Source organism: Polistes dominula, unplaced genomic scaffold (assembly GCF_049000335.1).
Source record: "Polistes dominula isolate Pdom_NZ unplaced genomic scaffold, Pdom_raw_medaka contig_23, whole genome shotgun sequence".
Classification (NCBI taxonomy): Eukaryota; Metazoa; Arthropoda; class Insecta; order Hymenoptera; family Vespidae; genus Polistes; species Polistes dominula.
Window position 1 is genome coordinate 3,270,599 of NW_028300963.1, and position 24,796 is coordinate 3,295,394.

The 24,796-nt window shown below is 29.0% G+C and overlaps 1 protein-coding gene and 1 long non-coding RNA gene across 2 annotated transcripts in view; one reads left to right on the forward strand and one right to left on the reverse strand.

Moving 5' to 3' along the window:
- Fas2 (neural cell adhesion molecule fasciclin 2) overlaps positions 1-14,023 on the reverse strand; it is a 100,546-nt gene extending 86,523 nt beyond the window's left edge. The window contains exon 1 of the mRNA XM_089172849.1: positions 13,439-14,023. Within this exon, the coding sequence (XP_089028975.1) occupies positions 13,439-13,502 (64 nt within the window). The 5' untranslated portion in view covers positions 13,503-14,023. The remainder of the gene's footprint in view (positions 1-13,438) is intronic.
- Positions 13,452-21,968, forward strand: LOC149032518 (uncharacterized). The gene is made up of 2 exons (XR_016176667.1): positions 13,452-13,593; positions 21,472-21,968. It is a non-coding gene; the product is annotated as an uncharacterized LOC149032518 (long non-coding RNA).
- Positions 21,969-24,796: the final 2,828 nt, after the last annotated feature.

A 24,796-nucleotide genomic window follows, 5' to 3' on the forward strand; every position in this document is an offset into this window, starting at 1 on the left:
ATTAAGCTAACGAAAAGTCAATGATTAACTAATTGACCCTCGTAAATATTCAAATAAACCCCTTTTGATGAGATATACGATATAACTTTCCCCCACATAGGTTGTAACATACTAATCTAAATAGATCAATGTTTAAACGTGAACACCGAAATACGAAACACGATGAGAGAGAATTTCTTGATTACTTCATACTAACTTAATTACAATATACATTAAGTTTTAATTTCAAGATTTATTAAACGTTATTGATATAACATTTTGATATTTAATGTTGTTAATTATAATACAAAATGAAAATACATTGTAATAATATAATATATGATGAAAAACAATTAGACAAGTTATTAGTATAATTACAAGAATCTACCTATGTTACTCAAGATTAAACGATCTTACATCTATCACTTTCAAAGATAATTTTTTTCAAGTTAGAAAATAATAATACACACACACACACACACACCACCACATAATCTTAAAATATTTTTTTCGTAGAATATACTCGTCAACATAAATTTCAAATTAGTCATCAATTAACAAGAAATTTTGTCGTAAATTGTTATTATTATTATTCATTGATTAGGTGTGTCAGCTGGTCGATATTTAAAGGGAACGCAAACTTGACATCATCCTTGGTCATCGTATATTTTTTATTTTATCTCTTTCTCTCTCTTTTTCTCACGCACACACACACAGTTTATCTATCTCTACGTGTTTTATCTATAACTCATCGATACTTTATCGATTATATCGTCGCTCTCGTTATCGGTCGAGTGTAAAATTACTACGAGGAAAGAAACCACACAAAAAGAAAATAATAAAAAATAAAATAAAATAAAATGATATAGAAAGAGAAAGAAAAGAATAAATAAAAAAAAAAAGAAAAATATCTACCTTTATCAAACATAAATAAAAGAAAACAATTATGAAATTCAAGCAAACACGAGGATCGGTTAGCAATTTATCTTCTGCTGCTGATTGGTGGGGTAGTGGTTTCATCTTTCATAAGAGTTTGAAAAATACAATTTTTAACAGAAAAAATCCCCACAAGATCAAGAAAAGAACATGGGGATTATTATTATATGCAAAAAAGCTTCAATTTTATATAACGAACGTGAACAGGTAAAGAATTGTTAATAAAGAAAAGAAGAAAAATAACAAAAAAGAAAATGATTTGGTATTCTTCGAATAAACCTAATAACGTCAATTACAAACCGCCCTCCCCCCCCAGTCCCTACCCACCAGTTACTCGTCGTTTTCACGAAGGATTCACAAGTAGCATGGAAAGCAATTAAGTGATTCCTTTGCTTGTTACAAAAGATCACAATAAAACTCGAAGAAGATGAAATCAACCCTTAGGAGGAGCGCCAGGGACAATCGAGAAGCACCCACGATGATACTTCATTTTTCTTTTTCATCTCCTCTCTCTCTCTCTCTCTTTTTTTATTCTTTCTTACTTCATTTCTTTCCTTTCACCTTCTTCATCGTCTCGAAGATCAAAAAACGACTTCTTGAAAATGATTAAAAAAATCAAATTAAAATGAAGAACAATTAAAACACGATTTACACTTTTATTGTGTTATGTTACTTTTTTTAAAACGTGCTGATAAAATAATACAAAAGATTAGGTATGTATAATTAACTGTTTAACCTTTTAAACTGAGGAGAATCATTTTTGAATTTCCTATTAACGAAATAATTTCCATGAAACACGATTAAGTTTACTTTTGTGTATTTACCGTTTTTACCACACACAAATAACATTTTACCCTTTGATAAATTCGCTTACCACCATACACACCCCTATGATTAAAACGTTCAAACGAAACAAAACACAAATCTTGTTTTTTTTTTTTATTCTGTAAAAGTAATACAAAATTCTTGTTCATTTTTTTTAATATGATTAAAAATAATGCAAAATTCTCTTTTCATAATTTAACTAGGGGTGCGCCCCGCCACGCGTTGCTGTGGCTCACAATCAGTCCGATACACACGTCTTTAAGTCAACGAATTACCTTATACCGCTATCTGTTAGAATCTTATCGAACTAACAGATATAATCATAACTCTTTGTTAATTAACAAATAATTCGCAATAAAATAATATTGCAATTATTAATTGAGATATAAACTATCCTATATTTCAAGTTGGATATAACTGCACACAATGTGTACAATTTTATTGAAATCCGTTCAGTAATTTAGGAGTCCATTGCGGACAAACAACGTGACACATAATTTATATATATTAAGATAAGATATTCTCTCGTGTACGTATAAATAAATGCGAGTAAAACCAAATCAAATTAATAAATATCACATTTAAACGTATACTTCTTAACTTATTATTTATCAAGAAAATTGAATTAAACGATGATAAAGAGAGATAAACAACGAAGTAAATGACATAAACGCGCGTTAAACAGTTAAATTGCAGATAAGTACTTTACTTTTCGAAACAGCACGCGCCAAAGATCCTGTTTTATCCTGATGTATTAAAGTCAAAGCTCTCTTTCATCCCTTTAATCCTCCTCTCTCGCGCGTTTGCATCATCATCGATTTAACGACGAAAATGTTCACAAAGAACTTTATACGTTGTCAATTAATTTCAACGTACTTATATTACAGTGTTACCATTGATTTAAACAATGGAAAATAATATGAACAAAAAAAGAAACAATTATTAATTATAAGTATTCGTTATAATACTCTTATAAAAATGAGACATATTAAAGGAGAAAGACACACCCTTGCTTTATTATGTATGATTTAATACATAACCCGATGTATTTTTATATTTAAGCTCTCTTTCATCCCTTAATTTTCACGTTCTTACCATTTAACAAAAAATAAAGAAAATTAAAGAGCGAGAAGAACCCATTTTTTGTTCCTTTTTTTTTTGGTGCTTTCACACCTTTACAGAAGCAAATTAAACGTGTCGATTTAATTGTAACACTTGGTATAATGATAAAAAGAAAATATAAGTATAAAAAGGTATATTAGATATAAAATATAAAAAATTACATATTTTAATGACGAATTATTAACCCTTTGAGTGCTGTATATTTTTATTAGTTAAAATATTTTCTACGAAGGGAATAATTTATTATTAGTGCGACTACGTTTGCGTTGTGATTTATATTATTAACGAAATTTAATTTTATAATTTTCATGAGACAAAACACAAAAATAATCAATAAATCAACATTAAATTATTTAAGATTTAACATTACATTGTTTAACAAACACTTATAAATAATTCACACACTGACAACTTTCACCAAACGCATTGTATGCGTCAATAGCAGATTGAAGGGTTAATGATATCAAGATTTTCTCACTTTTTCTCATTCCCTCTCCCTTTTTCTAATTTCTCACGTTCGTATTAACTTAACAAAATTAAAAAAAAAAAATAATAAAAAAAGAAATAAAACTAACGGAAGGAAGCACAGAAGTGTATCATGGTGGAGAGTCACGGATGACCTCGCGTCGTAATAATGACGAACCTTCCTTCCCTTCTGCCAAGTATACCCAACGACTCTAAGGAAACTTCCTTTAAGGGGTCTGAAAAGAAGAAGAAAAAGAGAAGAAAGAAAAAAAATATATCAAGGAGAGAGAGAGAGAGAGGGCAGTTTTATAGCCTTCTCCTTTCTTCGATGGTTAACGAGCGAACACAAGTTCCGATTCCTGAAACACGATCGACCAATCATCAAAAGAAAAAGAACCTAATTCTAACGGTATAATCTTCAATAACTTCGTAGAAAAAAAAATGATAAAAAAAGATTAAAGATAAAGATAAAAAAACAAGCGAGTACAAATGTTCAATGAATGAATCAGATTCCACCCTCAAATTTTTTGAAAATATTAAAATATACAAGTATGAATCATACTTAAAATTTGTACATTTATTATAAAAATAAATATAAAATATAAAGTATTAATTTTTATATTTTATTTATTATAAAAAATATAAAACATCAAGTATACTAATTTTTATAATTAATTTATTTTAAAAACTATAAAATATATATATATATATATATATATATTTTTTATAATAATATATTACATTATAGGTATATAAAAAATATAAAATAATATTAAGAATATAAAATTTCTATAATTAATTTATTATAAAAAAAATATAAAATATTATATAGGTACAATATATATATATATATATATATATTTTATAATTACATATTATAAGTATATAATAAAAATATAATACATATATAAATACTTATTATATAATTATATTTGTCATACTTTTACACATAATTTAACACATGAAAAATAAATAAATTATCAAAGTAAAAATTTTCCTGACTAAATGAGAGGTAGGTAGAGTTTAGTTTAGACACCCTATATATAGTAAGAAGAAGGTTTTTATTTTTTCTAACTACCTACCTACCTACCTACCTACCTATAACCTATCTACCTACCAGCCAACCTACAAAAGGTACACACACTATCTCAAAAACGAAGCGGGAAGGAGAAGGAGGACTCGGTGGTCCGTTGAAAAGTTGAAGAAGGGTCCCCTTTGTCCGTACAGGTGCACACGGCAGGTTGGTTGGCTGGCTGGCTGGCTTGGCAGAAGCCCAAAAACAGGTTTTCACAAAATCCGCGCAAGGACAAGACGCCGGTAAAGGCGGCGCATTGAAATTCGACGGTTCCTTCCGTCGTCCCATTCCTCCCACCGTTCCACTTTCCCTTCCCAACCCAACCCCCTTTCCGTCTATATACTTCTCGTGGAAAAAGGATGCGTTTTGAATTCGAAAACACAGAGTAATATAGAAGAGATCTAGGAATGGAATCCAATTGTCTAGGATCAAAGAATGAAAACTGGAATTTCGACGAATGTCGCCCTTTAGCTTAGAAATTTTTTCTTTTCTTTTTTTTTTTTTTTACGAGCAATTTTCAAATAAACGAACTCAACCGAGACTTTTCGTAGGAAAAGAAATTTCTTCTTCTTCTTCTTCTTTTTCTTCTTCTACTTCTTCTTTTATCACAAACTATTTCTAACTCACGATATATATATATATGTACACATACATAAATAATTTTATCTATGTTTCTTCTAGGTCATCTTTTTGTCTCTTACCTATCGAATTCCGCAACGTTTGCGATAAAAAAAAAAAAGAAAAAAAAAAGACAGAAAGAAGAGGGAAACTAAACGTGATCCTGAGAGAGGAGATAACAGGAAGTAAATACATTTCCAAGAGGGTTTTAATTACCTGAAACGTCTCACTTATCCGTAGAGATAAGGTTATAACCGTTTTCTTACCTTTCCTAAAGATATCTTTCTTTCTCTTTCTCACACACACACACACATATATAATATATATACTCATACATACTTCTTCTCTTTCTTTACTGACTTCCTTTTACTTTTATGTTTTTTTATTTTAACGACGAATAATTTCGAACGATCCACTTCTTCTTCTTCTTGTAGTTTTTTTTTTTTAATTCTTTTTACTTTTTAATAGTAATAAGGGCAAGTAAGGAAACAGACGGTGTTTTATTCAAGGATAGGGATATTTTAATTAAACTCTATTTTCACGATGTCCTAAACGTCTTCCCTTTTTTTTCTTTCTCTTCCTTCCGTAACAGACAATGTGTCGTAAAATGGACACACGAGGGAAAAACAAAAGAAAATCGTTTATTTTTTTTTTTTTAATATATCTTCTTCTTAGGGGAACTACGATGTGATGATCCAGGCTTCTGGTAATTTGTCTCTTTTACGAACTAGGGGTATGGGTGGGGGGTGAAGGGTAGATACACTAGGATCGTAAAGTAAGTTTATACGTGTGTTTTAAAATGATCCATCAAAAGTTGACTATTACGTAGTATATATATATATATATATATATATATATATATATATATATATATATATATATTTCCTTTTTGATTTTATAACAATGTCGTGAGGTTAGATAAATGTAAATAAAAAAATATAAAAAAATAATAATAAAAAAGAAAATATAAAAATAATAAAAATATAACACCTAACATTAGACAGCAAAGGTGTTAAGAAACAAATTGGTTAGAAATGGTTGTTGTGTAAATTAAGATTTTCTAATACACCCCATAACTATTACTATTAAAAATATATTAAAATATATATAATAAATATATATAATAAATAATATAAATATAAAATATATATATTATCTTTTTGTATATATTTTATTATATTTTTTTTTGTATACTATATTTTTTATCTTACTATATATTTATTTTATATTTATTATTATATATATATATATATATATATATATATATATATATATATATATATATATATATATATTTTATATTTAATACATTTTATGTATTATACACATAAATATACATATACATAATAAAAAAAAAATTAAAACATAAGTATGATACCTAAATAAAAAATATCACGAGTGTTGTTTTCTTTCACTTGATACCAACTGAATTCTTCTTAAAGGATAAAATTTCACGTTAACCAATGTGAATACTCTTCTCTCCTACTCTCAAAACCTTGAAAAGGGCCATGCATATATTTCTTTCTCTCTCTCTCTCTCTCTCTCTCTCTCTCTCTCTCTATCCATCTATCTATCTATCTATCTAACTATCTCTTTTTCTCTCATTAAATAACAGCGTCTGTTATTTTAATAAGCCCATCCAACCAACAGTAGTGATGGTGGTGGTGTGGGGCGCTTCGACGAACTCACGGGTGGGCGGTTGGTAGATTTAATTCGCGTCAAGTATTTAAACTGTTTGATCCTATGGGTTATTTTCTCGCTGACGTCATATCGAATCTTACTGTGTGCTTGTCAAGATAAAAAAAAAAAAAAAAAGAAGAAAAGGGAGAGCGATAGAAAAGTATTTAGAAGGAAAACGCCATGCATTTTTCGTCGTTGCACGTGGTTCGTTCGTCGTTCGTTTCTTTTCAAGTCCTTTCATTTCATTTCATTTCATTTCATTGCATTTCATTTCATTTCTCTTCACTCTCAATCTTTCTTCCCCTTTCATTTTCTTTTCTTTTCTTCGCAGACGTCTATTTAAGAGAATGAACTAAAGAAGAGAACCTTTCCTGATCTTTCTACCCTTCTTTTTACCCCCATCCCACCCCCTTCCCTGCCTCCTCCTCCTCCTCCTCCTCCATTTCCACCCATTCCTCTTTCTTTTATTATTTTTTACCTTTCTTCTATTTGTTTTCTTTTTAAAACGCATCCTAAGTATTTTATCTAGTTTTTTTCTTGTTTGTTTGTTTGTTTTTTTTTTTAATAATAATAAATTGTAGAATAATAGTGTTCTTGTTACGATTGATATTAATTTGATTGCTATACTTTTCCTATTAACTTTTTATCGAAGCTTAAATACCGAATTAGTATACGATATTAAAAATGTTATTAATTGTATTTTATAAATATTAATTATAAGTTAATAATATTTGGAAATTGTATATTTAATTAAATTTTAAATTATATATTTTTATATTAAATATATTTTTTATATTAAGAATATTATTAATTATAGGTTATAAATATTATTTATAAATAAATAATACTATTAAAATCGTATATTAAAAATTAAATTGTTAATTTTATATTAAATTAAATGTGTTTTAAATTTTATATTTTTATATTATAAATATTATATATATATATTAATTATAAATTAATATTTTTAAATCTTGTATTATTATATGTGTAAAAATATGATACGATTTTAGATTAAAATTATGATACGATTTTATGAATGAAAAGAAAACTTCAAGATTCTAATGGGGATGGGAAAGAAGGGAAAAAAATGGGGGTTTAAATTGAAGATCGAGAGAAAAAGAGAGAGAACAAAAAAACCCATGACTGTCCCTCGCATTTATACTCGTCGTTTAAAGCGGAAAACGATGTGCGTGACGATCGAAATAAAAGGTATTGTGAGAACGAACGAAATAGGATATCATTGTTTAGAAAATATGAAGAATTATCTTTTACGCTTCGAGTGCACGCTCTTCTTCTTCTTCTTCTTCTTACTCCTTTACGCATCTTTCATAACCATCATCATAATTATGATCATTATTCATCATGATAATCATCATCACCATAATCATATCTTTGTCACAGACAATTAAAAATGAGATCATTATAAATTGTACAATTACTAATTAATATTTGTGTTTCCTTACACCTTTCCACCTTTCACCCATTAATGAATTCCAATTTATCACTTATCGTTTTATCGATAAGATAATATGTTATCTATTTACCTTAATATTCTCATCGAAGTAACATACTTCCTCCTATCAATATAATATTACTAGACTTCCTTCTATTTTTTTCTCTCTTTCTCTTTCTGTGTATTATTATCGTCTTGTAAAAAGTCGAAAAGAAAAAAAAAAGAAAAAAGATTAACTCGAAAAGTACAATGACAGATTAACCTTATAAATCTATCCTTTTTTTTAATATATATTTTTTTCTATAGAAAAATTCTAACAAAATGAAATAAAATTGAACCCATTCGAGACCCACCTGCACACCTTGTGTGCAATCATGCCTAGCTATTGTTAATTATTTTAAGTAAGGTATTCGTCGAAATAAAACTTTGCTTTTTTGTATAAATATATATTAAATTTTAGATAATAAATATATATTACATTTTAAATACTAATTATTTTTAATTTTAAATACTAAATATATATATTAAATTTTAAATATATAAATATATATTAAAATATATTAAATTTTAAATAATAAATATATTATATTAAATTTTAAATACTAAATATATATATTAAATTTTAAATATATAAATATATATTAAAATATATTAAATTTTAAATAATAAATATATTATATTAAATTTTAAATACTAAATATATATATTAAATTTTAAATAATAAATATGCATAAAAATATATAAATATATCTTTAAAGTATAGAAAAAAAAATTTTGCATTACAAAATTGTGCAACATAATAATAAAAAAAAATGACTTCTTAAACCCTGTTTAAAAAACTCCATGATCTCGAATGGCTTATAAGAAATAATAATACCTGCTGTAAAAACCCGCCACGTGTTGTTACAAAAACTTATTATTAATTCAAATGAAGAAGAAAGTTTATTATTTCTTTTGACACGATGACTGAATTAAAGAAGACAACCCCTTACACTTTGTGTTTAACGTACTACCTACGACAGGGGGTAAGTAGGTGCATATAAAACATAGGTGGTAGGTAGGTATGTAAAATGTCATCGTGGTGTCGTAGAGTGAGAAGAAAGAACGGAATGTGAAGAATCCGTAATCCATATACATACACACAACAAACACGTATAGGGTGGTTGTAAAAGTACGACAATACGCGTATTACGAAAGAAGTAGAAAGATTGACGACCTCCCTTCAACCTACCCTCACTCCCACCTCCACCTTCTCATCCTTCTCTTCTTCATCTTCCTTTTTTCATACACGTGCATGTTCTGCTTATTAAAAGAAAAGAGTTGAAAAAAAAGGTAGGCTTATGTGTGTGTCTGAAAAAAAGAACGAAGATAGAAGCTTCTTTTATCATCCATACGAAGAAAAAGACAGATATGCTTTTCACCTTTCCATCGTTTATTGTACACCAAAGAAAAAAAGAGATAGGTTGAGAGAAAGTGTATGAAAAGAAGAAGAAGAAGAAGAAGAAGAGTAAAAAAAAAGGTTCATCGTTCCTGTTGCTGCTGTTAGGCTTTGTCGAATGAACACAACACACAACTACTCTCACTGACAAACTAGCAAAGGTGGTGATGATCACCGTTGCTCACCTCTTTTTCTTTTTCTCTTTTTTTTTCCTTTTCTCTCAACCTTGGATAAGAGTCTTTTTTTATTATCTTCATTGATACGTGTCAGTATTATTTTTTATATTAATAGTAACATTTCCTTTTGAACAAGAGAAGAGGTTTTCCTTTCACCGTTTAAAAAATCGATAACGGGGGGGGGGGGATTAAATGTTATTGGAAATAACTCGATTAATTATTCGATTAAATGATATCATATTGCAACGTAAATTAAATAAATATTTCCTTTTTGATTACTAATGTATATACATATATATGTATATGAATAAAAAAGGTTCATAATTACAATACAGTTATAGAAATATTTCATTCGAACGATAGGAATGAGATCTCGAGTTTCTACGAGACGTCAGGAAGTTTAGAATAAATGGAACGCGTAAATGTATAACTGTAAATATATACATATATATATACAATATATATACATATACTAACACACATTAACAGGAAAGAAGCCTATCGTAATACGTTAAACGTTTCCTATCGTAATCGAAATCGTTTGAAAGTGAAACTCGATATCGAAAGAGAACGGTATGTGTCCCATACAAAGGTTTATATCTATATATATATATATATACAAACGCACATGATACGCACACATAAAAACTTTACCATTTTAGGTATATATTTTCTTTCTCTTTTCGTTAGTAGAATTATTTCCTCAAAGAGTACCCCCTTTCTCTCACAATACTATATTATGCTTTTATTACTATTACTACTACTACTATTACTACCGTTGGTTTTTCTTTGTAAATTTGAGTTCTACGAGAAACGGTGGGTGTGTAGAAGCAAAGTTGTTGGCTACGATGACGACGAGTGTAGTAGACTAACGCGTAGTAGTATACAACGTTTGCTTGAAACCGAAGGGACAAGAAAAATAAAAAATAAAAAATAAAAAAAAGGTAAAAAAAGAAAAAGAAAGAAAGAAAGAGAAAAAGAAGAAAAACGGGACGCGAGAGCTCGAGGCTACCCCGTTGAAACCGGACCAAGAGAAGCAACACCAACAGCAGCAGCAACAGCAGCAGCACCCAACACATACACATTCATACAGAGAGCAGTTAGATAGAGAAAGATGGAAATAACACCAAAGGACGAAAGCGAAAGAGAGTTTAACGCACGGCCTTGCAGAAAAGCCGGATCATAAAGGAACGAAACGAGCTGCGGAGGATCGAGAGGAGTTAGCGAATCCACCACCATTACCTCACCTCACCTCACCTCTTCATCTTTCGACAATTTAAGCTAGTATTCTTTATTTCTTTCTTTGTCTATCTATCTCTCAAAGAACGCGACTTTTAGTTTTAATATTAAGTATGATTCTAACGATATATATATATATATATATATGAAATATTATAATATATTTTATAATATATTATTTAATTTTATTATTAGTAATTGATAATATTCTATTTAGCGTTTGATAATATGATTAATTATTTATTAATTATTATATAATTATTTAAATTATTTTGTCATATAATATGACGAGTAATTTTATTGTATTATATTATAATTTATTATAAAATCAATTAATTATATTATATTATAATTTATTATATAATCAATTAATTATATAATTTGCAGATCACAGGAAACTGATTTTTTTTAGTAACGAAATAAAATATTTATCGATATTAGATAAATTATAATTTGTTCTATAGTAATAGTATTAATCAATTTGATATTTTTTAATATGATACGATCTTATAATATCTCAATGAAATAATGAAACAATGTCAAAAAAATTCACTACACCTTTTTTCCCCCACACAATTACACATCAATTTCTTATTTGAACATTTAAATACTTCCACTGTTATTCGAGAACACACATTACTTTTTTATAATATAATATTAATAAATGACTTATTGTATATGATCATGAACACAAGAGGATACAAATTTTCTAGTAACAAGACAGAGGTACACGATTATAAATCAAATCTAGGAAATCCCATGATATGTGTGAGAAATAATTATTGATATTATGATTATTAATAATAATAATAATAATATTATTATTAAATGAATTATATGATAATATAATTAATTACAGATAATATATTATGACTATGTCAAACTCGGTAGAATAAATTTCTACAAACAAAACAACTATGCAATTATAAATCAACATTTATATTAATTATCCGAACATACCATGTTATAATAAGTTTAATTATTATTTCTTTTTTGATCTTCATTAATAATATTATCGAATTTACTTTGTAATATAATAAAGTAATCATTACAGTACTACACACACACGCGATTTTTTAAACATCTTGGTTAGGACAATTTTCTTTCTACAAACTGAGAGAACCCTGTTCAAACGAAACAGTTCAAACCTTTCCTACTTTCTACCCAGGTATATATATATATATATATATATATCAAGCTTCTCGATTTCTCTTTTTCATCATAAAAAAAAACGTCGTAATTCTGTGCGTTAAACAGGTACCGTAAACCTAACACAAGCCCTTTTTAAAAAATTCTTTTAGTATACTAGAACAAAATAAAATTAAAAAAAAAAAAATAAAAAATAAAAGAAAAATGTGTTCATTTACAAGTAAAAGTATACACCACTTATGTACAAATTTATGCAAGTATGTACTGCTTATTAAAGAAAATTAGGTGAGGGGAAAGGGATAGAGGGGGAGGGTCAATGTACGTCCTTTCTTTTTTGAATACTTCGTTTTACGTTGCCGTCTAATTAGCCTCAAGCGACAAGTTCACGCGAATTAAAGAAGACGAGTGAATCATCCCAGTTTCTAGCTGATGAGATATACATGGTGAAGAAGATTGAGAAATTCGTGTTGCAAGGAAAAATAAAAATAAAAATAAAAATAGAAAAATGGAAAAACAAAATATAAAAAAAGAATTAATTGCATACCAAGACGATTATTATTACGAATATGTTTCTTCATCTTCTTCGTTATATGTCGGAAATAAACCGTGAACAGAATTTTTTTTTTTCTTTTTTTTTTGTATTTAATGTTCGAAAGAATAAAAAACAAAAAACAAAACTGTAATTGGTGAACGTATATAGTTTAACGATTTTCGAGATTAGGAATTTTCTTACGCGATCGTTTAAAACCAGTTCGTGATTTTCTCTTCTTTCTCTTTCTCTCTCTCACTTAATCTTTGTTTCTTTTTTTTTTTTCTACTAGTCATTAAAACGATATAAGTACGAGGAAAAACATGTTTGAAATCACGTAGAAAAGGCGCCAACAGAGAAAACTTTATGAAGAAACGATTGCAAGCGGAATTCCATGCAATGTAACCGCCATCTACCAATGGCGGAAAAGATTGAAGAAGAGGAAGAGGAGGAGGAGGAGGAGGATGAAGGAGGAGGATGAAATAGAGGAAGGGGATTCGAAAGAGAAAGAGTAGAAGAGGATGAAGAAAAAAAAATTACCGAGAGACGTAAGAAGCGTGTGTGTTTTTCGCAGCTTATGCGAAAGAACGCGTGCGTGCGTGCGTCGGTGGTAACTCATCTCTTTCAAATAACTTCGCGAAGATTTCATTCAAATGTAAGATTTAAAAATACAAAAGAAAAACAATATATAAAAGAATCTATAAAATTTGTGAAATAAAAAATTATAAAAAACAATTATTTAATTGGTTACCTGCAAACGTTAGATAAAATACTGCGATGAAGTAAATTGCAGCCGGATGCCCGTTGACTGCCATCGTGGATATTTTAACCGATCCGCTTTTTCTTGTTTCCTCCTGGTTCTCCACTGTTTCCTCTTCAAATTCTTCTTCTTTGTTATGTCGACAGGTAAAAAAAAAAACCAACAAAAATTCTTTAATTTTTATCGTGGAATTTCACCTTTTTCTTCAATCTTTCTTTCTTTCTTTCTTTCTCTATTTCACACTAATATGTTTTTTTTTTTATTTCACCACACGCGAATTTAATTATACGATCGACGATTAATAATCACGAAGTATTAAATGTTAAAATATAATACATATTTACTATTATTATTTTTTTTTATATATGTCTTTATTTTATTTGACCACCACGGTATGAGAGAAAAATGTTTTTTAAAAAAAAAAACAACAAAATATTTCGAAAGTACGAGAGTCCACACACGGTGCGCCTCTTCTTTTTCTCTCTGTCTTTCTTTCTTTCTCTCTCTCTCTCTCTCCCTCTCTTTCTCTCTCTATTTCTCTTATTTGATCTCCACGTCGTATCGTCACGCTGGCCGATCTCGAACTGTGACGAGGAGCGCCGCAAACGCGCTCGGCTCGGCCTTCGGTTCCGATCGTCAACCTTCGGTTATTTTCGTATTATTTCTCCCCCCTCTCACTCTTTTACCTACTTCTACCCACTCGTACGTATCTCTTTAACGCGTGCGTGCACATACGTATCTGTATATGTTTTTTATATGTATATGTGTATATATATATATATATATATATATATATATGTTATAATATGCTCTTTATGTTTATATGCAATATGTGTTTTTATGTATTACATTCTTACGCATACCAATGCCTAACGTTTATACACGATGTACAGGTAACAAGTCAAAGAAAATACCGCGAAATATAGAATCTGTTTTTTTTAATATGAGAAATAAAGAAAGAGATAGAAGTAATTAACTTTGATATGGTCTCTTATAGTTCAATTTCAAATTGTAATTATCTAGTGAGAAATTAGTAAATTTGAAAACGTTTAGTGCTTGAAATTAATAATCATTTTAAACTATTAATAATCGTTTCTTTTAACTTGTACAAAGAAGTGTCATACGTATGAAATTAAAATTTATTTTTAAAGAATGAATAAGAAATGCAAATAAACACACACGACTAGAATAATATATCGAAGTGTCGAAGTGTTGGATAATAAAAAAAAAAAGAATATAAAATAAATTAGAAAGCGTAACGTAAACAATGGAAAATGTGGTTTGGAATAGATCGTGAATTTTTTATGGTTACACATAATCTAAATATAATATATAAGTATAATAGATAGTATATGTGTATATATTTATGTAACGAATTGGAAAGTATGTTGAGTGAAGAGCACTTATCGATATATATATAACAAAGTATGCTTGTGTGTTAGTTATACGTTTCTAGATCACACGAGTCCCACTCCCCCCCCCTCCTTACCCCTATTCACAAATATTATTCCAATCAATTAAGAGTTATATTAATTAGTCGCGTTCCGTCAGATAACCAAACTATATGACACGAAATTCTATAACAAAGAATGTATTCGTGTCGATCATTCGAAGAGAAGAGAAGAGAAAAAAAACACCGTGGAAACAAGCGCATGTGTTGCCTTGGATATTTACATTTATACCTAACACACATACACACACGGATGCAATGTGTATGAATATAAACTATTAGAATATTTCAACGTATGGATGTATTCACACAATTTACAGTGAATATTTGGTAAATTGTTTACATTTCCAGTAAAATTTACCTCGGTTGCATTTCCTCTCTATTCAACGTTTTCTCTTCTCTTTCAACCTCGTAAAGAGAGAAAGAGAGATAGAGAGAGAGAAAGAAATAAAATGCAACACCGTCGAGAGAAACTGATACGTAAACGATATTTAGTTAATGGTGTTGCGTATATTATATACCATTTTACCTTTTATAACAATGCTTGCGATTGCAACCATATAAACAAATATTATAACAAACAACAAGCAAGAATACATTTTATCAACGTAATAATCCCCACCCCCACACATCCCCTTCTTTTTTAAACAGTTTTAATCGATTGATCGTGAAGAAAAGAAAAGAGAAATAGAAATAACAAAAATTTCGTAAAGAATCACGAATTATCAGGTATATATTTATTCAAGCGTATTATTTACTTAAATACTTACGTAAAATTGTATGATACGATTTAACAAATGGAACATGTTGCCGTTCTTGGATAATATGGCTTACAGTTTCTAAAGATATATTTCTTTATCGCGACACGACGATCTCTATCTTTCTTTGTTGATACAGGTAACAAATAAAAGATAAAAAAAGATTTCACATCGGAGTACAAACACATATATATATATATATTTCTAAAACGAGTTAATAAATACAATAAGAAATATAATCAAATGGTAGAAGGGAAATATTTTATTTCCCATAAAATAGAAAATCTATTGTATAGGAGACAAATATAAAAAAGAATTAAAATAATGCTCGATAAATTCCTCGTGGATCTAGGAGATTGATGGAGGGTGGGAGGAAGGGGGAGTAGGGCCTACCTATTTCTCCGTAGAAACGTCGTTAAACTCGAACAAATATATCGTCATCGCGATACGACTGGATACTTCCATTGTAATTAGGAGCACGATAATACCTCGTGTACACAATGCCTAGGCACGTGATAGCACCTAGCGCAGCACTATTCCAGTCTAAGGTAGGTGCTGGTAGACGTCTAGAATCGGTGTGCATGTTTGCACGAAGATTTGCTTATGATGCTTGGAAAATTATTCGACTTATACTACTCTCTCTCTTTCTCCTATTATCTGTCTATCTATCTATCTATCTTTATCTACTATCTCTAACGTACATACACACACACACACACACACACACACATATCCACGAGTATAATTATGCACTCATACATCTATACTTTTTATTTGTTCCTTTCATAGTGTTGATCGTCTCGAGTAATATGAGTTCATAGAAAATAATAAAAACGAAAAAAAAAAAAAAAAAAAGAATAAAAAATGTTAGACTACCGTTTAACGCAAGTTCTTCCTACAATGCAAATTCCTACAACGCACCGAAAGATATTGCAATTCCTGTTTTCATATAACGCGATTTTCTTCACGTACACAAAAGCACCAACGTAGTATTAAACTGCAAGAATTTCAACTACGAATTTAAAAAAAAATTATAATTTGTTTTAATCCCTCTAGCAGTATACTTATTGTGTGTCGTTTTATTATAATTATATCAATTATAATTATTTAATAAATATTTATTCAACGGATACACGGGTTAAATATTATTATTATTATCTTTTTATTAGATATTTATTAAACTTCAAAATGATAAATGCATTTTGTGCATCATTCATCCGCAAAGGGATTTAATTGTGTATTAAATTATCAACTTAGTAGTTAATCAATTTTTTTCAACATAAAAAAATAAGAATAAATCGTGTTCTATGGATAAAAACTTTCGTACACAATTTGTAACGTATGTGTTAATCGCGTTTTACGGTAGCCTACCTACCAACCAACCTTCTTACTTCTAACAACTTTTAACAAAGCTGAATTATACAAGTACGTCCACGTGCATTCGTGAGATTATGTATGACAGCAAAGATAAATCAGCGAATTTATGCGAATAATCGAGTTATCGTGGTGAAATGCCTCGTGTAATTTGCATATTGCTTTAGGAAGATTGTGGCTTAACACCATGCCAACGGTTCTACTTGGATAAATGAATTAGAGTTTAATCGTACGGTAGTCGTTATAAATTATTTCCAAGATGTACTACTATATTACATGTTGTAATACATAAATAATATTTACATGTAAAAATACTTTATAATATATGTATACTATACTGTTAATACGGTACATTTATTAATAACAACCGTTGCATAATTTCTATCGTATGTATTTTTCTTTTTTCATTTAAGTATTCGAATTTATGGGGTTCACAAAAAAAGGAAGTAGAATATTTGTGTTTAAATTTCAATATCGATAAGCTACGTATAAGGATGGAAACAACATTGTTAATCACAATGGTTAATATGATACGTAAATGTGTGGTTAATTAAATAAACCTCTTTGTAAAAATTTCAACAACAACAACAAAAAATAAAATAAAATACAGAAATTATGAAACGATTAGATATACATACGTTGATGTGTATATTTAATACTTTTAACAAACAACACACGATAGTAATATATTAACATATGTAAATTTGATTAGACGATAAATAAAAAGAAGGTTCCAAAACAAAGAACTCCACGATAAGAAAGGGAAATGGAAGAAAAATTAAAAAAAAAAATAAAATAAAATAAAAAAACGTTTATATGTATGAGACTATGAAAAGGTACAAAAGCGATGGAAATTAAGAGGCGCGGTCCAATTCAGGCGGGACTAACCTACGTTCCAACACTGAACGGGGATACTTGAAGTCAGAGCTCTTTTCAAGTGCTTTTCTCTTATTTAGAAAAACACCCTCTCTCTTTCTCTCTCTCTCTCTCTCTTCTTTCTGTTTCTCCTTCTTTCCCTTTATCTCTTCTTCTCCTTGGCCCAAACCGAGGAACCATCATCGTCTTTCTCATTCTCCTATCTCTCTTTTCTTCTACCACCGTCCTCTCGAGATTCGTACTTGTTCAAATAAACTCGTCGACCCCATCAGCGCTATGGTTTACGTTCTTTCGTAAACCACCATCCCCCTCCTCCCCCCCCCACTTATCATCTCTCTTTCTCTTTCTTTCATTCTATCTTTTTCTTTACGTCAACATCTCTCGTGACGCAAGGAAATGTGATGCTGCTTCTTAACCGTGCCTATCCACCTCGGCAGGAGTAAAAAAAAAAAAAAAAAAAAAGAAAAAAAAAGGCTTTTTACATATTTGTCATTTGTCACAATGCGTGGCGTGATGTTTACAAACTGAGAAAAAAAAAGAACGAGAGAAAGAGAAAGAGAAAGTGAGAAATATAACTTTTTTACTATCATTTTTCGTTTTATATAAGAAAAATAAAAAAAAATAAAAACAAAAATGTCTAATTAATCAGAACGTTTATTTTTTTAACAACCCTAAAAAAAAAAAACACTTTCACCTACCCTCACTCTCACGTATTCAAACATTTTCTTCTGACATATATTTCGTTCTTTATTTTCTTTTGCAAAAAATGTATCAAACAATAGAATTATTTCGAATTCAATTAGTATATTCGTCTCGTACAATATTATTATTATTATTATTATTATTATATTATTTGGGTCAAAAAAATAACTCGAACTTTGTACACGAAAATATAATTCGATTTATAAAGTCGACATAAAGTCTTTTTTTTTTTCTTTCCACTCCCCTAGTCCCCGTTGTTTTTACGTTATGATGTTAATTTCAAAGAATACATCGGTGCCTGTGAGTAGATAACTTCAACGAGTTTTTTCTTTTACGTGTACGTATATCATCTATGCACGTTTGTGTCTATGTATGCGTGTATCTACGTACTTGATAGTGTACGTAACGTATATAAAGCGGAAGAGACTGGCTAGCAAAGAAAAACTTTTTTAACGATTCCTCTTGCGACTCGTTTCAAAGGCTGAGGCTGAGGCCGGGGCCGTTTGCGCGATTCAACGCTTCCCATCGTGGTAAAATTCTGCGTTAAAAGTGGGAGATCAAGGTTTACCAAAGTGTATGAGGGAGTAGGCTACTACTACTACTACTACTACTACTACTACTACTACTACATCTACATTTTCTTCTTGTACTTCTTTTTCTTCTTCTTTTTCTTCTTTGAACACGAACAAGCTTTAAACTAATTCTCTATTTCTCTTTCGTGAGAGAATCTCAGAAACGTGTAGCAACCATAAATAACTTTGTAATGTTTCAAACATATCAATTATTCCTATCGATGACAAATTTTATTCAAATATAAAATACACAATTATGTAACATTTTACAAACGTTAAAATATTTAAATAACCCATAAAGAGAAATGTTAACCAATTGAAGTTAAACCATCCAATCGAATATGGGTCATTAATAAATAAATTTTAAAAGAGTTAATCAGTGAATTTTATTAAGGTCAATGAGTTTATAAAATATTTACATTTACGTTAATATCGAGAAGATAAAATTGATATTTATCAAATAAGAGTTAAATTAAAATTTTATTTTAATTATAAAATCATTTCCATTTGAAATATTTATTAATGTTAACATTTTTTTAAAACTTAATTTACTTTTATATAGTAAAAGAATATTGAAATTTTGATAAGCATGAAAGTAGAGCATGATTTTTGAAAATATTGAGAAACCCTCACAAACGGCATCGGATATGAGTTGAAACAAAATTTTCACAAAGTGCCGCAATATAAACGTTGGTTTTGTTTAAACAATTAAAATAAACGATAATCTTATGCACAGGAAATTGCTGATTATATGAAAATGATAAGAATCCCCCTCCCCATATATAAATTTCTTTTTTTTTCTTATCGATAAATTTTATCTACTCATTCGTCAAAAGGAAACATTTATTTTCATTTGTCGAATGTTTAAAGTTATTTGATCAGTACTATGTTTTTTTGTCAGTACTATGACGATTAAATATATTGTTTGTAAATTGTTATTTCCTCCCATTAGTATTTTATTTTTATTATCAATAATAAAAGTAGGGGAAAGAATAAACAATTGAAACTTTGGATCGTTCAAATCGTATTTGAGAATCATTGTGTTAGAGAACTAACATTAAATGAAAAATCACACATGTGTAACGCTTACAGTGGTAAATCACGTCAACGTGATAGCAACACATAACTGGTGGTGGATTCTAGAAATCACGTATACGTGATTGCAACTATTTAAGTATTAATAGTTTCGAAAATCCTAATATTATCAAATATAATTCTATCATTGTATATTTATTTGAAATAATATAAAAAATTATAAAAACACTGCGTTGCAATGGAGTAAATTAAGAAAACTGTTTTCTTACCTACAGAATATAACTTTTTGTTTTTGATTTAACAATTATAATCATTCTATTAATAATAGTTCGTTGGCAAGGGGAAGATAAGTTCTCAATCGAAATTGAATAACGACGTTGAACGTTTAGTTTGATCATGTTTCTATTCTAAGGACTATGTCAGAATGAGCAATGGATTCAATTAATCAAATACTACAAATGGGTTTTCATGAATATTATCATGATACACTATCTTTTGTATACTAAATTTGTTTTACAATTAAATGGATATTTTAATAAATGAATATTTCATTTGAAATCATAATTGTTACTTTTGATTTGAAATACATCTCATATAATATATAAAACATTAATTTCAATATTTATGTATAAATATAAAATAAATGAATATTTAATTTCAAAAAAAAAAGAGAAAAGGATAATTATTATAATTTTTCATTTTAAATTTTAAACAGGTTTCGTTTCATATATTGGAACAAGCTTTTTAAAAATCATTTAATCGTATATTTTAACATTAATACATTAAAATGATATTCTAAAGTTATTTACTTTTTATTTTTCATAATAAATATTGAATATGATAATATCATTATATCCAAAGAATATATGAACGAATAATAAATAAAAGAATATCATAAATATGCAGCCAAAAACAAAACAAAAAAAAAAAAACAAAAAAAAATTGAAAATATTTCCCACCATCCTCTCTTTATTTTATTTTTTCTCCTTTTTATATTTAATCAACAGAAGTCTCATATTTTACTTCAGATTATGCATTACGTTATCGATTATGTGATATAATGTTTCATGGTAAACATTTCTTACAAAGAATTTTCTATAGGAATATCTTAAATGATGGATCTCGTGAGTTTTCAAGTTTTTTTTTCTTTTTATTATTATTATGATTTAAAAATGGTCTACTCCCCATTTTTTGTGATGTTCTATCCCCCTTTTTTCCTAGGAGAGTGAGAGAGTGAGGTTTTATTTCATTTTCCAGAGATGCACGTCGTGGACGTCGAAAGGCACGATTAATAAACGCCTATCGAGGGTATTCGTCGATTCATGGAGACGTCGACAAGACAATGAAGGAGGAAAAACTAGACGGGATAGGGTAGGTTAAGAGTAAAGGCACAAGGGTGAAGTAAAGTGGCGCCGAAGAACTCCATATGTCCAATGAACGTCAACGATGCTACAAAATTCTTCTTTTCTTTTTTCTTTCTATCTTTTTTTCTTTTCTATCCTGTATCGGATATTAAACTGTTTAATTTGTTTGGTATATATAAAAGATCATTACGAATGAAGATTATAAAAAAAAAAAAAAAAAATAAATCTATGTGAATGATGATTGAGAAAAAAAATATAAATGAAAATATGTTTAACTTTTGAATAACGATACTAATTTGTCTAAATATTTTTTTTAATTTATTTTAAAATGAAATATCTCCCATTTTTATTTAGTTTTACATTTATTGTAATAAACTATCCTTACTTTGATATATATTTTCTTTTATTTTCATAATAAATAATACGAAGATATTTTACTCATCTTTTTCTGTAGCACGGAATATTTTAAACAGTTTCAATTTTCCTACGTATACTATAAAAGATCATTGTGTGTGTGTGTGTGTGATTAGCTTGGGCGTATCTCAAGAAGTAGAAACGAAGAAAAAGAAAGAAAAATATACGTAGAATGGAAACAGAAAAAAAAAGAAAAGAAGAAAAAAAAACCGAACTTATAGAACAAAACACAGGGAGAATGTTAAAATAAACATACCCGCTTATAATACGACGTGGTGGAAAAAAATTGTCGTACGATAGAAAAGGGGTATGTAAGTTCGTCGAACTTTAAGAAAACTTCCTAGCAGTAGTAGTAGTAGTAGTAGTAGTAGTAGTAGTAGTGGTAGTAGTAATAATACAGATGAAGGTAAAAGAGATAGAGAAGGGTAGGTAGAAGACACGAAAGAAAGGGTGAGTTTCGAACGACGAACGTGAAGAAATGGATGACTCATAGGACGAGATAAATCAACTTGAAGAGATTTACCTTGGAAAAAGAAAAATTCGATGTGTATAAAAAAGAAAAAAAGAAGTGTCGGGAGAAGTGTCGGGAGAAGTGTCGAAAGATTGGACGATTGAAGAAGGAAAGAGGAAAGAGGAAGAAGGAAGAAAGGATGTGTAAGGGTTTAACGTAGGGATACTACATAAAAATATGCAATAGAATTTTGCTTCCTGAATCTAGGGAAAGTATGGGGAGGTAACTACCGGTGGTGATAAAAGAAAAAAAATAAAGAAGAAGAAGAAGGGTGGTAAAGGTACATAGTACGAAAGATGAGATAAAAAAAAAAAAAAGAAGAAGAAGAAGATGCACCACAACCTGCACCTCTTCTTCCTATCTCTCTCACTCTCTCGTTTTCTCTTCATCTCCCACTAGAGACTTCTTTCGGACTAGGTTTGCTGGCGCCTGAAAGGCAGGCAGCCAGGCGGGCGCCGTTGCTCGGAAAGGGTTTCGCATTTGCCAGACAAGGATGACAACATCTGTCCTCGGTATTTCTCTTTTCAAGTGGAAGCGAGACGAGACGAGGACGATAAAGACGAGAACTGCAGAGAGTAAAAGAGAACGAGAGAGAGAGAGAGAGAGTGCTCGTTTGCCCTAGTTTGAGAGCATACAGAGTGAGAGAGAGATAGTGTCATTTACAAAGGGAAATTCGATGTTGTAGGACAAGGACAGATAATGACAATAGCACATATAACTAGAATGTATGCGAATACTTGAAAAATTACAAATGCCAGAGACAATTATTATCATTGAATACGATAATGCAATAAAATTATTTCAATATTTTGATTCACGATTAGTTTCTATATTTAGGAGATAAATAATATTTTGGATGTATTATTAATTACTTAAAGTGTTATAGATAAGAATGTAGGGATGAATGACAGGTTTAAAGGATAAGAAACATAATTATCTATAGATATCTCATTAACTATAAAGTAAAAGACTATTGTTTTGGTCATTAATTAATATTACAATGTCTTTTATATTTTAACATTTTTTTTCTTTCTTTCCATCATGAATTTTAAAATATAGTGTATATTGTTATTTTATTATTAATTATCAAAAATGAATGGATAATGAGTATATAGAATAAAGTTTTGTAAAGATGTATTGAAAAATTGTTAATGTAGAAAGACAATTATTAGTAATTTGATAATAAGAAATTTCTCGTGTTACATAATTATCTCGATAAAATTAGTATATCCGTTGTAATATTAATTATCGAAGATGAGACTAAACAGAAGGAAGATTATTGACAGCGTGTCTACAAACATGACAGATAATCGTAAATTACAAACTTTTATAGACAATTATTATCAAATCAATAAAACAACAATTTCTTTTTATATTTTCATACTTTCATCTCATCGTCAAAGACACACACACACACATAATCGCGTATAAATATCATGAGAAAATTTTACAAATATCGAGAATATAATTTCATTGATCCGATAAAATTGCATCAAATGAAATACATATTTTCTTTTTTTATATTTTCATATTTATTTTCTCCATCGTAAAATATGAAAATAATAATAATAATAATAATAATAATAATTTTGTATTATTAATTATCAGAGATAAAAGAAAAAAGAGTGGGAGTGGAATGGAATCGAAATCTACAGACACTCACACATACACATATACAACAATCATGTATTACAATAAATCTCAAAAATCACCGATTCAGTCCAATTATCGTCAGATTCGATAACACATATACGAATTTCTCATATAATTAAAATGCTTTTCACCCCCTACATTCACGTGACGAAAAATTCAAAATAACATTTTTATCATTCATTTCATTGGAAGACATACGAATCTTACCGAAGATGATGATTCCAAATATCTGATAAAAATGTAATTTCTTATTTAACGATTGCATTATTGTGTTTTTATTTTTTTCAAGAGACCCTGTACGAGAGAGTTACGGTTTATTAAATAATATTATTAATTTATGAGCGATAAATGGTAAAAAAAAAAAAGAAACAAGAAAGGGGATGAAGGATCAATATTAAAAATCAAAAGGGAGTCTGATCGTCTAGACTATCTGAATCGGAATATTCCATGGAACAAATCGATAGGTCCGTTGCTCGAAGGAAAACGAGGACACGTAGTAGACCGTACTGAGATAGGAGAGTGTGGGCTGAGTGGGATGATGGGATGGTGTAGGGGGGTAGTTCTTCTTGCGAAGGGGGTGAGTTGAGAAATATTGCTCTTGCAACTAGAAAGAGAAAGAAAAAGAAAGAAAGAAAAAGAG